General features: G+C 43.0%; 3 protein-coding genes, 2 long non-coding RNA genes and 1 other non-coding gene across 10 annotated transcripts in view; 5 read left to right on the forward strand and 1 right to left on the reverse strand.

Moving 5' to 3' along the window:
• Positions 1-219: 219 nt before the first annotated feature.
• orai2 (ORAI calcium release-activated calcium modulator 2) lies at positions 220-5243 on the forward strand. Of its 3 annotated transcripts, none has more exons than XM_064352342.1 (3): positions 220-373; positions 1965-2217; positions 2659-5243. In XM_064352342.1, the coding sequence occupies exons 2-3, from the start codon at positions 1987-1989 to the stop codon at positions 3208-3210; spliced, it is 783 nt and encodes a 260-aa protein (XP_064208412.1). In that variant the 5' UTR covers positions 220-373; positions 1965-1986; the 3' UTR covers positions 3211-5243. The 3 variants fall into 3 exon arrangements, with proteins under 3 accessions (XP_064208412.1, XP_064208414.1, XP_064208413.1); XM_064352344.1 differs by lacking the exon at positions 220-373 and adding an exon at positions 415-879; XM_064352343.1 differs by lacking the exon at positions 220-373 and adding an exon at positions 965-1464.
• Positions 5244-6093: 850 nt separating this feature from the next.
• Positions 6094-8953, forward strand: LOC135263888 (uncharacterized). The gene is made up of 3 exons (XR_010332557.1): positions 6094-6271; positions 7661-7758; positions 8112-8953. It is a non-coding gene; the product is annotated as an uncharacterized LOC135263888 (long non-coding RNA).
• LOC135263890 (uncharacterized) lies at positions 6283-7238 on the forward strand. The gene is made up of 2 exons (XR_010332559.1): positions 6283-6424; positions 6591-7238. It is a non-coding gene; the product is annotated as an uncharacterized LOC135263890 (long non-coding RNA).
• On the forward strand, positions 7138-7231 carry LOC135264351 (Z30 small nucleolar RNA). The gene has a single exon (XR_010332672.1). It is a non-coding gene; the product is annotated as a Z30 small nucleolar RNA (small nucleolar RNA).
• A 1080-nt stretch (positions 8954-10033) lies between the features above and the next one.
• Positions 10034-13057, reverse strand: pex12 (peroxisomal biogenesis factor 12). Its single transcript, XM_064352340.1, has 3 exons — positions 12926-13057; positions 12112-12650; positions 10034-11756 (listed from the first exon to the last, which is right to left on the reverse strand). The coding sequence occupies exons 1-3, from the start codon at positions 13046-13048 to the stop codon at positions 11366-11368; spliced, it is 1053 nt and encodes a 350-aa protein (XP_064208410.1). The 5' UTR covers positions 13049-13057; the 3' UTR covers positions 10034-11365.
• The window catches only part of ap2b1 (adaptor related protein complex 2 subunit beta 1), a 37685-nt gene continuing 35882 nt past the window's right edge, over positions 12942-14744 (forward strand). The window contains exons 1-2 of one of the 3 annotated variants that reach the window (XM_064352334.1): positions 12942-13057; positions 14663-14721. In XM_064352334.1, coding sequence (XP_064208404.1) covers positions 14685-14721 — 37 coding nt within the window. In that variant the 5' untranslated portion in view covers positions 12942-13057; positions 14663-14684. Of the gene's footprint in view, positions 13058-13369; positions 13510-14662; positions 14722-14744 lie in introns of those variants that run through there. The other 2 variants (XM_064352336.1, XM_064352333.1) reach the window with 2 other exon arrangements.

Consider the following 14744-nt stretch of genomic DNA (forward strand, 5'->3'; position numbering starts at 1 on the left):
AAGAAGCGTAAACAACACAGGGAATCATGTGGCCTATCTATTTACCACTGGGTTTGAGTCAACAGTGGTCTTCGTTATCATCACTCTTATAATTTCCATTGGGTTTTGAAAAACACATACTGGAGGTGGTCGTTCTCAGCGATCAGTGGTTCTGACAGCTACTAGGTTTCTGGGCACAGGACACAGACAACACTGCGCTGCAGCGCCGGCTGCACCCATGTGATCACGTGATCAGAATGATCGTGAAAGGGGAGGGATAACGAAACACGACGTAGGGGGGCAGAGCATCTCGCCGCATCTGGATTTTTTTTTAGCAGGTTGGGTTCTCCCGGTTTTGTAAATGAAACTCTTCCACGGAATTCTTGGCAATAAGGTAAATAAAAGAAGCAGGTCCGCAATAGGCTTCCAAAATCAGCCATCTCTATTCGGAACCGACGTTAGCAATAGGTGGCTAGCTAGTTCTTGCTAAGTTAAGCTGTCTGTACTCCAGTGATTTTTCATGAAGATGTGCGTAGCTGTTGAAAGCACAAAGGAAGTTGGGTCATCTGATTGGGTTCGTTCAGTGCTCACAGGTTGAATCTTGACAAGCTGAAGGCAGTTCGTAAGATATGTCGTAGCTTCAGTTGTTGTATTATACCCACTCATAGCTAGCTGATTGCAGGTTGCTAATGTAGCTAGATATCTGTTTATTTTCATTCTTAGCGAGCTACCAAGGCTAGCCAGATGACTGACGTGGCGCAGAAAACATGAACTCGGATAGGGCATCCGTGCATTTAAAAAGGGAGAATATAAAGTAGCTAGCTGTCTCGTCAGTGTTGATTGAAAATAAAACGTGAAGTCAGAAGGATTGGCTATCGTGAACCAGGATCCGCCAGCCAAGTACGAGCTTTTACAATTCCAAGCTATGAGAACATGCATCGCGAATGCACTATTGATTTCTTAAGGGAGGTTAGCGCGAATCTCAAATTGTTTTGCTGTATTAATAGTGGTAACTTGGCAAACACCAGTTATTCTCCTTAACTACCTAGAAATACTAGATAATTTTACACAGCTAACGTTAAGGTGACTAAGTGATTTTTAAAGTTATTGCTACGAGGTGTTGGAGAATAACGAAATGTTTTTTGGATATCTTTCGGCCAGCTCGTCCACCCTACAGTAGATGTGACGTTCGCTAGCTAGTTGACGTTAGTTATTCATATTTGGTAACTTACACAGATACATTCAGTTTGCTGGCTTCCAAAAAACTGTACGTATGATACGCCTTTAACTAAAGATTGTTTGGTAACTTCGACCGGTTAGCTAACGTTGGCCAGTTCATGTAGCTAAGTAAGTACACACTCAGGATATTAAAATCAACGACAACGTCAGCAGTCGTTGATCATTTTCAATACTGGATATTACAAGTCACTGTTGGTTTTGTGTTGCTGTTATCCCTTTATTGGATTCTCTTTTAGTTTACACCAAGTAAGTTGGCTATAGATTTGTACTTTATCCTATATCATAGCAACTATTCTCTATAATTTTATATAACTCTTCTTTTGATTGTGTGTAGATCTCAACTGTATATTATTTCTTTATATTTGTGTAATGAAAGCTAACAATACAGGGGAAGCCCAGCCAATTAAGTCTTGGGATAAATTGCCCCCTCTTATTCATTGAGGGGCCCTTTACAGTCAAGTCTGTGGAGACTACACTGACCTGAAACCCAGCCTTTCGGTCATGGCTGTTGTGTCTGTAGAGCCGTGTTTTGGGTTTGCTGTGCCATCTGTTAGTTATCATGGAAGCGTTTTACAGTCGTATTGACTTTATTGCAGTTGATGCTGGCGATACGAGCATTTCCCTCATAAATGTGACACTCAAGATTTTACTTTCTAGTTGCAGAAGTATTAGCAATGTGCAGTCCACTGTAGTTGTATCGCTGTTACCGTTCCTGTTGAAATTAAGTGGCTTTGCTCTCGCTGCAGCCCTTTTGCTGTCCTCACAGCCATGAGCAGTGAGCTGAACGTGCCAATGGGCTCACCAGCCATCGGGGGCTCGGAGCGACTACAGGACGGAGGGGGGATGGACTACAGGGACTGGGTACGCCGGAGCTACCTAGAGCTGGTCACCTCTAACCACCACTCCGTTCAGGCGCTGTCGTGGAGGAAGCTCTACCTGAGCCGCGCCAAGCTCAAGGCTTCCAGTCGTACCTCGGCCTTGCTCTCGGGGTTTGCCATGGTGAGTTTAACAGCGCGCGCACTGCGGCGAATGGATTGCGTTTAAAAGGCCGCTCGCAGCCTATCAGAGCTTTAGCAGTGTTACTTCAGCTCGTGAACCTATAAACACTTGGATGTATTGCGGTTAAAATGAACAAAAGTAATGTAACTCCTAGTACAAAAATGCCGCAAAATTCAAAGCTATATATTAATGAACAGATTTTCCACAACGTACTGTTTGGGAGGAAAAAAGATTAATTAAAGCAAATACTCAAACTTTATTTCTATAAAATAAATAGAAACCTTTTACATTCAAATGTGTTCATTTTGTGCGAGTTGCAGTAGTATTCCAGCCACGTCCGAGACATAACAATCCAGTAGTTAAAAAATTAATGCGTATGAATGTGTCCCTGTGAATTGTTACGCCGCTGATGCTGGTGTTTGTGTGTGGGCGGATTGTCAGGTAGCCATGGTGGAGGTCCAGCTGGAGATGCAGTACAACTATCCCCGCTTCCTGCTGATCGCCTTCAGCGTGTGCACCACGGTCCTGGTGGCGGTGCACCTCTTCGCCCTGCTCATCAGCACCTGCATCCTGCCCAACGTGGAGGCGGTCAGCAACATCCACAACCTCAACTCGGTGAGCGAGTCGCCCCACGAGCGCATGCACCACTACATCGAGCTGGCCTGGGGCTTCTCCACCGCCCTGGGCATCCTGCTCTTCCTGGCCGAGGTGGTGCTGCTCTGCTGGATCAAGTTCCTGCCCGTCGACTCCGGGGCCGTCCGCCCCAACTGCACCGCGGCCAACCCCACCCAGCCCGGGCACAGCGGCTGGCAGGCGGCCCTGGCCTCCACCATCATCATGGTGCCCGTGGGCTTGATCTTCGTGATCTTCACCATCCACTTCTACCGCTCGCTGGTCCGCCACAAGACGGAGCGCCACCACCAGGAGATCGAGGAACTGCATAAGCTCAAGGTGCAGCTGGACGGCCATGACCGCGGCATTCAAGCTGTTTGAACGTCCCCCCCCCACCCCACCCCATTCTTGCCTTTCCTCTAGTTTTTGGGCCTGTACCGGCTTGCCTCCCACAGCACCATGTTAACCCGGGACACCTTCAAAAACCCATTTCAGCTCTAATAATAAATTAATAAATGTTGCTTGGTGACTTCCTCTGTGTTTTGGAGGTTTGAGTAAGTCTCAGGCCCTGACTCGCGGGCTCAGTGTCCTACTGTTTGTGTGTACTTAGGCTAGAATACGGTCCCTATATGTGAGATGTGCTACTCTTGTGTCTGGTGTACGTGCTGTGTTTGGAAACAGATTAACTTTATAAGACAAGAGAGTTTACAGGTAACCCTAAGGGCTAATTTGTTTTCAGTTTAATTTACTTTCGTATATTTTTTTTTTTACTATTTTTTTATTATTTCTATGGTGGCAACTTTCACATTCTGCACGTAAATTAAAATGTGGGTTTAAGAGTTTAAGGGGTGGAGCGCAACTGAATTCCAAATCAGAAAGTCTACCTTTAATTTCTTGTCAGTTGTGTGGTGTTGCAGATAGGACAGGAAACCACCATGCAAGCTGTGTGCATTGATGCTCTAGTTTAGGATGATCGCTCAGTTGGTGCTACTGTCCAACGACTTGCACCCAGTTTGCAAGACAGAGAGGAACATGCTAACAAGGTCCAGTCAGGAACCAAAACAAAAAAAGTGACCAGATCATCTCTGGTGAGATATGAGTAGTGGCTTATATTTAAGAGAACATATAAATAATTTAAGAATAAGTTATTAAAGGTCAAGGAAGAAGTGTAACGGTGAGCCTTGAATATACCTATAATGTCTTGCAGAAAGGAAAAGGTTCTTCAGTGGCAGTTTTCACACTTCACATACACAGGTCTAATGAATTAAATGCTTGTTATTAAAAACATTTCTTTGTAAATTGGGTTCACTGCAGAAATTGCAGAGGTTGGCAGAAGCCAGGGTAGAAGCTCCATTTTACGATACTGTCTTACAGGAAGATGTGTTCTTGGTACCTCATTATCTCAGTATCGAACACGGACATGCTTAAACAAAAAAAGAAAAAAGAAATGTATCTATATAGGTCAGTTTTGGTCAAGCTCTTAGGAACCTGATGTGTTTGATGAACTCATGGCTTAATATTTTGTGACATGTAGCTTTACGAGCAGGAAATAAATGGCGGGGAATAGTGACAAGTGTTACAACTGTTGCCATTATTTTATTTTGTGGCTGTGTCTGTAAACAAAGGAAAGACATTCCAGTATGTTACCTGTTAGCAAGGGTGTAATTTTAGGGGATGGAGGGGGGATAAGGGGGTCACAACCCTCAAAATATTATAAAACAGGCCAGATAACCCCCAATAATATAGCATGATGAGAAAAATGATTAAATACAATAAAGCAACAGGAAGACATATTCAGTTTCCCGTTAGAATTCGGGGGGGGGGGGGAGCGCATTCCCCCAGACCCCCCTACAGGTTTGCAGTTCTCGGGGTCTATGCATTTCAACCCAATATTCTAACTAAAGTTACACCCTTGCCTGCTAGACCAAAACACATCTGCTTTATTTCTCTGAGACGAGAGGATGCTGAAGTGCACTTGTAGTCTAGTTCAATATGAAAATTAGTGGGCCATTCCATTGAACCACAGAGTGGCCAGGTATTTAGCATTTTCGGAGGGTTTACCTTTTTCTTACGTATAATCAAACTGATGTGCTGTGTCAGCTCGGGATGAACTATATCGACTTGTTTCCTTGAAGCTGATACCCCTAACTGCTTTCTGCTCTTGCTCCCTAACGTGTGCCAACGTAACCTGACCAAAATAACCGCTTATTTATTGACTTTGCGTAACCATGGACGACTTCTCAAGCACTTGACCTTCCAAGTAGAAAATGTTTACTTGTCCATTTTTTGTGAACAAGAATTTTGATAATGCTGTACCGTACCACATATTTTGAATATTGATACAACGATGCCATGTATGTCCACCCACTGAACTGATTCTACACATAACGGTTATTAAAACAAGTTCTATGGAATGATGCGTCTCTACCCTGTTTTATTTCTCTGTTTTAAAACACTACAGTGGAATTCACACATACTTTTTGGAGAGCCCCAGAGTGTACAGAACACATACTTGGCCGTTAATTGATAAATTGGAGCAACTCATTACACCTGGTTTCTTGGGTCTGAATTGGTTGCTGATTTTAAGATGGGGGAATGGCATTCTTTTGATGCTCTAAATATAAGGTCAAGTGTGAATAACACTTATCTACAGGGATGTCAAACTCAACCCCTGGGCTTCAGTGGTTTTCATGGTTCCCTTACAATCAGCTAATTTAGGCATGGGGCATAAATTAGCCCATCAGTGCCATAAAGTAAGCACTTTTTGGTGTGCTAAAACACACCAAAAACCACCAGGCTTTCAGAACTGGAACCTGACACCTGTGATCTACTACCAGAGGTGGAAAGTCCATGGGGTCAGAAATTAAAAGTCCTGTCATGTGTTTCTTCCATCCGTGAACTCAGCCAGCTGATTTCACTAATTTAAGTTCTACCTCCTGGCTGAAGAATTGTGCTAATGAGCAAATCCAGGTGATTAGAACAAAATACTGGGGAGGACTTTTACTTTCTGAACCTGGATTTTACAAACCCCATCTGTGTAGGACAGTGGTTCTCAACCCCGATCCTGGTCGGTTGCAGTGTCGGTTTTTGCTGTTCAGCACTTATTTAAAGTAGGTAGCTGATTAGGCTTCACAACTCAGCCCACCTGTTTTATTCAGAATTTGTTCCCCGGTGCTCTCCAAAACCTGACCTACACATGTTGAGTTTTTGCAGAATGGGCGTGTTTTCCAACCCATTTAAAAACGATACACGAAACGGTAAGCATGCATGTCGCTTGTATGTGCGCCTTTCTGGTTTCAAGACAGTTGAGAAAAGGCACTTATCTACAGTGATTGACACGCTTTAAATGGGTGGGTCGTCCCTGGTGTCGGACAGTCAGAGTAGTTTTTGGTTTTGTTAGTCTTATCATTTTAGTAGGCAATCAATTCGGACTACCAACTAGGTGAGGTCAAAACTTTATTCAACAGTTTATACTAGTCAACAGCTGCGTAGCAATGAAATTCTACAGATCCCTGCTACTTGAGGACCATGTTTGGGATCATTTGCGCTTGAATAGGCTTATGGATTGTTTTCCGTTCAGTGGAGTAGAAATACTGTTAGGCAACCTGCCATTTGTGCCCTAGGCCTACATAAAATTGAGCTTCCTTTAAAACTGGACGAGATGGGACCATTGTCATTTTGTACACAAACGTTGGTATTCGAATCTAGGCCGTTGGTGCGTGGGGCTAATCAATGTCTCAATTGCCTGGTTTATGCTGCAGCTCTGTCATGGGGGAAAAAAATGTCTTGTCGCGTGGTTGTTCTACACAACCGCGTTAAAATATGACAGGAACAAGAAGGGGGGGGGGATACACCAGAACTAGCTTCGGCCAAGGGCTGCACCGATCTGCGATGACTCAGCAAAATTAAAACACTTTTTTTGCATTTGCGTGTTGGCCGTATTAAAATGCAAAGGCTGATGAATATCGACTTTCATAATTTAACTGTTTTGTCGATTTCTTTTATTTTTGTCTTTGCCTTTTTGTGAATCTCAATACGGTGTTCCAAACCGATGTACGTTAGCAGAGCAAAATTGAATACCTGCATCACTACACTCTACACTAGCTACCAGCTATATTGACTACTAGGATATATCTAGAACGTTTGCAATCAGTAGGCCTACATAAACTATCAATTTCCAGTTTTTTTTTTTCTTTTTCTCCGACGTTTTGCTGAATTGCTTACTTTTTACAGTTGATCGTATCTGTAGGATCCCGTGATGCCGTTTATTTAAACATGCAATTCAGGCATTTCATAAAGCTGGGCTGCGACAATGATGAGAGAAATCTACTGACTTGGTAGTGCCTCCACAGGAAGGCACTGACCAAGGTGTGATTATAAGAATAATCTTCTCTCTGAGTCTGTGCTAATTTGTCGATGTTAATCAGTTGGCAGTATCAAAACAATTGTACAGATTGATTTTAGATATTTGGCTGAAGTTAACTTCCAACTTTTAGATTATTTGACTTGTATTCTGCAATTGATTCGGCCCCTTTGTGCGTTTCTACATTTTGTAGATTTGTGATCGTTTTGTACTATTAGTTCTGGAGACAACCGACCTTCTTGAAGGTATAGATCAAAGTGGTTTCTCTGGATTGAAGATTAAATGATCTGATTATCATTATGCTATTCTTGAAACGCCACATGCATAGGATTCTAGTTTAGGGAACGTTTATGCCTGCACAGTGCCTGCATTTCAATTAAACCCCTTCTCTCGCCATTGTTTTTCTTAACTGGTTCAGCTGCTTGCATATGCAATATCCTGTTTAATCTTGTATAAAATTCCTTTCAGGCCCCGGGGTGTAATTCAAACAAGTGTTGGGACATCTATTTGAGCCTGGCTGCTATAACCAGGATTACAAACTTGGAACGTTTACAGTATGAAGATGGGTGAGGATTGACTGACTTGCTATTGCCGTTCTGTGGTTGTTGACCCAGGTCTGATTGAATCCGAATTCTGCGATTGGCTCTAAGCGTCATAAGCAGCAGACTCAACCTAGACGAGCCTTATAACAAAGTGGTTGACCCAGCAAGAAAAATTAATAACCGTTTGGCTGCCTCTTAAAATCTAGGGGTTTCTTGGCCGTTCCATCCAAAGAATTGACCTTTCTGTTGACTACTACACTGTTCAAATTTTTAGGTTGTGTTTAACTTCAGAATTAACATGTTTAATAAATGTAAGATTTATCTGCCTCACTCAGAGAAGGCCACTTCCTAATGTTTCTTCTGGCTGTTTTGGGTAGTAGGAATCCTGATGCAGTAGATGTGACTAAGGGTCTGGGAACTTGGAAGCTTTGCGATTGGACCTGGACCAGGAAGGCCTTTTGGGGGTTGCAAATCTGCCCCCCACCCCCCACCCTTCTAATCTACCATAGGGTGGGAGGAAAAGGCCTCTTGCTCAGCCCTGTCAGGAATGGGACGGATTACATTTATACTCTGGATTGGGTAGTCACCCCCCCCCCCCCCCCCCACCCCACCCTTTTTAAAAAAATATAAAACTTATCGTAACCAGTCTGTGGCATGTCTGTGCTGTGGAAATATTTTTGAGCAACCAAAATGGTATGCCAGTTGGGATCAGCTGCTAAATTTATATGCTGAGACTGTTTTAATGAAGCACCTTTTTGGAATGTGAGAATTACAATGGTAAATATAGCCCTAGTAAATCTGGTTAATCTGTTTTTTGTTGAATGGCTTAAGTACTTTCCAGCGGGTATGAGGGTTTAAACCAGTGTTGTGAAATTTCCATGCACGGCTAAATGGTTATGATGTGAAACCTTAGCAGTCTGAATTTAGTGTCACTGTTTGGGTGACACTAAAGTGATCGTGTTTCCCATCCTAATAACCATTACTTGAACATTTGCTTGTTTTGCTGAAGAAAATCAGTGTGGGGTCAGTTTGGGAAATCCCTTGGGATTTTGGAACTATGTAGTCTAAAAGTGTTCTAGCCTTTTGCCTTTGCTCAAGTTTAACTCCTTTTAAAGGAACAATGTGTGGAAATGTGTAGAAAACTGTAAAAGCAGATTTTATTGATTATTTTTGGGTAATTTTGGATTTGACAATTGCTCCCAACCAGGTATATTGGAATGGGGGTTGGAAGTTGGAGCTTCCCTCACAGAGCTTCTCCACCCTAGCTCCCCAGTGGTGGAACAAACTCTGTCCCTCTTCGAACCTCTCCCTCACTACCCATCTTCTGCCGTGGTCTGAAGACTCATCTTTTCAGACTATGCCTGGCCTAACTGCCATCACTCTGTGTATCAATTCACTTTAAATCCCCCCTTTCATGACACATGTTACATGTACCCCCATTCCAGCACTTTTGGTAATTTGTATTTGTCCTAATATTGTAGCTTGCTCTTGGCATAAGTTTGTGTTCTTGGTTAGAAATAGCTGTACGAAATGAGTATCGTACCTTACGGAACCTGTGTTTTGTAGTTGTCCTACGACCATGATATGCACTTTTGTACGTTGCTTTAGATAAAAGCGCCTGCTAAATAAATGTAAAGTAGCAAATGGGAGCCAGTTCTCATAGCCTATATGATTTTGGCAAACCAGTACAATGGCTTGAGTAAATGTATAATTTATTGTAGCCTTGCAGTGGATAACTCTTACAGAAACTTACTTTATAATACTTTAACCTCCCACTGGCACATCTGTTCAGTGTGTGCCTTTTCAGTCCAGTTGAACATGGCCAGGAGATCCTCATGCACACAAATCCTATTTGATTACATTTGCATTAGTTTTGTTTGTGGACTCCACTTGCCCTTTACTGCACATGTTGAAGTGGAATCCCATTGAGTAACATCAGTATATTCAAAAAAATTCTGCTGAATTAAAACTAGATTCCTAATCAAAATGGAGTCCTGTTATGACTTCTGCTTTCTCATTTTAGTTTCATTCCATCAAAACTGGCTATAATTGGCTGTATACATCAACACTAGCGGCACTGAACTAGAACAGGATGAGCCACCCAGTACCCCAATGATGCTTAATACAATGGCCATTGTCCACAAACACAATGATGAAATGCAGAAAATGCAAATGTTTATATTCTCTAACATGGAAATATAAAACTATTATATAATATTTAAACTAATGTGTATGCAACCATTCAGTGGGTCCCCTTTCAAATGTGAATTTGAAGTGAACATGCACAAACTTCCAGCTGTCTTGTTTAAACTTACATATGTAATAGCAAAATAGAATATTTACAATTTTCCTGTTAAATTTGATCAAGTATACATCTTTATCTTTATTAATGAACTGATTACAACACTAAATGGCTGTGTCGGATCTTTAACAACAATTTACATTCTGCAACCGCTGAAATGAGTGCTTCACATTGGACAATAAAAGGAAATGTCTAATTTTAGGAAATGTGCACTGAATAATCCTCAGGGGAAACTAAACTTCTGAGCATCGCTGTGCTTTCTTTCTGACCCTTGGCAAATAAAGAAGCAGCCAAAAACAGGAACTTGTTGTTTGGCAGGAAATGCCTCGGTAATTGACTCTAGCCAAAACGACGTTCTCTGCCACGTCCGAGCAGTTGTTCCTAAACAAGTTCTGCTTAACTGGCCGATGTTGAAATATCGCTCTCTTACGGCCACCCTAGCTCTCTTGTATCGGTCTCATTCTGCATACTTTGGAGCAGTGAATCAAATTTAAAAAATCACATGACAATGTGTATTTTATGACTGAATGTTCCAATTACTTCAAGCATGTGTGTTACGGGAATTAAAAGGAGTCTAAATATGTATGTTTGAAGATTGGAAGATATTTCACACAAGGAAATGGTCATACATGTCAGTTATTAGATGGTTTCAGATTGGGTAGGCCCACATCTTGTACAAACATAATTAACCATATTATTTAAAGTACAACCACAGCCATTTCATCAACAATTAATTATTTTGATTCGATTTATTGCAGCATGTCAAGACGCATGTTAAAACTGAACGTCTTGTCCTTCCTGTCAAAATTGTGAAACCACACTAAACCCCTCAAGCACAGTTTGGGCAGGTGACGGGACGTTTTCCAGACCTTCGTTATATGAGAAATAGTTCTGACACATTTAAAAATGGGAAAGGGAAATTACTCTGGGATTCTGGAAACACTTTGCACAAAACCTCTCCCACTCAACACTTCTTCATGGGACTATGTACACCCCGTTCCTGGAGAACTACAGTCCTGCAGGTTTTCACTCCTACCCTAATAAAGTGCACCTGATTCTATTAATTAGCAGCCCTACAAGCTCTCTTGCTGTTGAAAGAGATGTGCTTTGTGAGGGTTGGAGTGAAAACCTACAGGACTGTAGATCTTCAGGAACAGGGTTGGGCAGCCCTGGTGTACAGATTTTAGCTTACACTTTTTTTTCTGGGCAACAAGCTTGCCTCTCCGTCAATCCCTTACAACGTGAATTGATGGTCGGCAGGGTTACAGCAATGTCTGGCGGTAGACCCAGAGGGGAGGTGCATACATCAAGGATCGGGCACCAGCCCATCTACCCTTCAGGGGAGTAAATCTTGATGAGGTGCTGCAGCTCTGTAGGGTACCCAGTTAGAGGACACCGCTGGTGGGCTTTGACGTAGACGTAGGCACAGCGGTAACAGAAAACGTAGCCAGAGGTTGCCAGGGCGGTGTCGTTGACACGGACCTTGTGACAGAGGGGGCATACGTTGTTTGCGGCTGTCTCAGTTTGCTCCCGGTCAAGGTGGAGCGGAGGTGGCGGTGTGGGGAGGGAGGTCAGAGACTTTACAGTGCTCTGGTTCTCTGAGGAGTACCACCATTCCAGGAACTGCAGGAAGAACACGCCCAGGGACAGGCTGGTGGACAGGGACATGGCTACCCCGCCCACTGCCGTTGACAACACTCCCTGGAGCCTCTGGCGAACACTGTGGGAAGAATGAATGTGCCACAGGTCAGTAAATGAAGTAAAGGCAAATCTGTAGTAGAGGAGAGCTTGGACAACAGTGTACTAGTTGGGGATGGATTCAATTGGAAAAATATTTTTTTTCTTCCCAAAAGGGCTGATGGAATATGGAGTCCATTGCTTGTCAAACGCACATCAAAATCTCAAGTTTTGGAGTGAACCTCAGTACATTCACTGTGAACTAGTGCTTTAACCTTTTGAAGGCACCCACGTGTAATTGGTACAATTATGACTCCATTATATGTAACCAGCCTGTACACATCTGTGAAATAATCTATACTGCCACTCCCCAGTAAAGTATTAAATCCATGAATCACCTTAGGTCTGTGGTGGAGGGAGGGGGGTGGGGCTTCAGATCCATGTTGCGGATGTCCTGTGCGTTGAGGTGCATGAGCCTGACCCCGGCGAGCCAGAGGAGGGGCGAGTGGCGCGACGTCCGGCCGAAGACGTAGACCAGCTGCTGGCACAAGACCCAGCCCTCCCAGGCCGTGCTGACGAACGGGTAGGCGGCCAGGAAGGCCCGATACAGCCGGCGACAGGGTGACTGGGGCAGCTGGATGGAGAAGTCGTCCTCGTCCCTCTGCCTGGCCAAAACCTTCTCCAGCTTGGACCGCAGGTAGGGCACCAGCGCCAGCAGGAGCAGCGAGCGCCAGCGCTGCTTTCGGGGGAGCCCCCGGTGAGCCGGCCTGCCGGGCCCCGAGGTCACCACGCGTTTCAGGCCGTAGAAGTTCTCCGAAAACGAGGCGCTGGTCCTCGACAGGAAGTGGTGCTGCAGCAGCAAATCGAGGGTCAAGTAGATTTCATCAAACCACCGCCAGAGGAAACCGTAGCGCGAAGGGTTTGACTCTGCCAGAACCTGGAAGAAACGTTTGGAAATTTACAGTACTCTTACAAAATTCACTCTCAATAACCTTCATTAGCATATTAGGCCTCTCAAATTATGCAATGAATGAAATATCTGCTGTCTACTGATTTATGCAAAGCTAGGTATTCAGAAATATACTATGAATTTATAGTAACATTTTTCTATTTCATATTCAGGCAACATATTCATGGATTACGAGATGTAATCATTCAAAACGAATTCACTATATTGGATAATACAAAAAAAAAAACAACAAAAAGCCCAACCTTCACTGCATGTTGCAAGGCAGGTCTGACAGCGCTCATCAATGTGTCCTGCGCGAGGACTTCAAATATCGACGGTCTGTCGTCTGCAGCAGCTGTGGTGAGGTGTGCGCCCCGTTCAGCCATATCGCACAGGTGAGCTAGAACAGGTTTGACAAGACAACAAAAACAGCTAACACTGGCTAGCTATTGATTAAATTGAGGGTGAATAGCTAACAGCCTTGAACCAACAGTGAACAGGCTTCACTGAACTGGGTAGTATGAAATGAAGGCAAGCTGAACTCGTTTCCAAAAGACACATTGTTCGAGCTAAGTAAATTGTTTCTACAAAAATAACTTTCGGCTACGGCTAATGTTCACAAGAAAACCTACGGTACTCGTCTCTAAATGGTCCGGAAGGTGATTTCCGGTAGAGAGTTATTCACTTCCGTTGTAACCCAGCTCCTCCTCCGCTAGCTGGTTGCCCTTTTTCCTCATCTTGTTTTCCGGGAGAGATCCATCGTCCTCGGTTGCTCCGCCGCTGCAGTAAAAGGAGGCAAAAAGCATCTTTCGTTAGCGACACGCCAAATATCTTCTCGTAGCTAGCCGTAAGTCCTTATGACCATTTGGCACAAAACCATTTGAGTAACATTACATTTTAAAACAAAAATTATGCCTTTTGTTTGGGGAATAGAGGCCGTGTTTCGTGTGCCTGATATTTTTCCCACTAGTTAGCCAGCTAGCAAACTAGGCTACCCGCTGATTTGACGGGTCACACCCAACGATTGAGTTGCGTTGTCTGTAATCTATAAAAGTATTATTCGCTTTATTTACATGCTTTAGCTCTGAACGTTGCTTAAATGTGGTGTGAAAAACGTTTTGCCATTTTAATGTGATCATCAATCGGCATAAGCAAGCTATTCAAGTCTTAATTAAGCTGCCAGCTAGCCAAATACCAGTGGTTTTGTGTAGGGTTCGTGACGTATCCCGCAATATTACCAGTTAGCTAGCGAATAAGATTATTTAGACATTCTTAGTATTTTCTAAATAAATTTAACAGCCTTTTTGCTCCCAGAAAGCAGCTTGTAGGGACCAAATATAGTCAGGTGTTTTCTTTGGTATTTTCGCTGGCTAGTGTCAGTGATGCTCGTCCTCTGTCTCCTAGTAGCTACAGTAGACAAAATGCTTTATTTTGGTTAAAACGTATTTTGTGGTTATACTGTGTATGTAGTATACCGTCTGAAATAACAATAGTATGTGCTGCACGTTTTCTATTTTTCCATAGTCTAGCGATAATAATAAATCAGTGCACTTTGATTAACATTGTTATAGCTAACACACAAGACCAGTCCGCCTCGTGTGCATGATCCTATAAGGACAATTGTATAATAAAGCAAGATTTCATAGCCACCATTCTGATGTAGTGATCTGCTCAAACTTATGTTATTACTAAACGAATAACCGCCAAACAAAGATGAATTTGTTAGAACTGTGAATGTTATGTGAAACTGCCATTTTACTAGTATTATTTTCTAGTCTCTACAGAGCACTTCTCTAGGTAACATGTAACCGCAAGCATTGAGTTATTTCCCACTGGTATTCTGCCGTATTAAAATTCAGTTGGTATAGATTAAGTTTTAGTCAGACATTAGACACTGTTCTACATGTATTTTTCTGGGCTGTAGAAGATGCTATGCATTTACCCCTCAATTCATTGTCGGAGTATTTCTAAATTTGTATGCATTTAATGTCTTTTGACAGGTGATTAGGAAAAACTGCAATAATGACTGATTCAAAGTACTTCACCACAAACAAAAAAGGTGAGGCCTTGTTGAAGCGTGTG

The sequence above is a fragment of the Anguilla rostrata genome, chromosome 9 (assembly GCF_018555375.3).
Source record: "Anguilla rostrata isolate EN2019 chromosome 9, ASM1855537v3, whole genome shotgun sequence".
Lineage (NCBI taxonomy): Eukaryota > Metazoa > Chordata > Actinopteri > Anguilliformes > Anguillidae > Anguilla > Anguilla rostrata.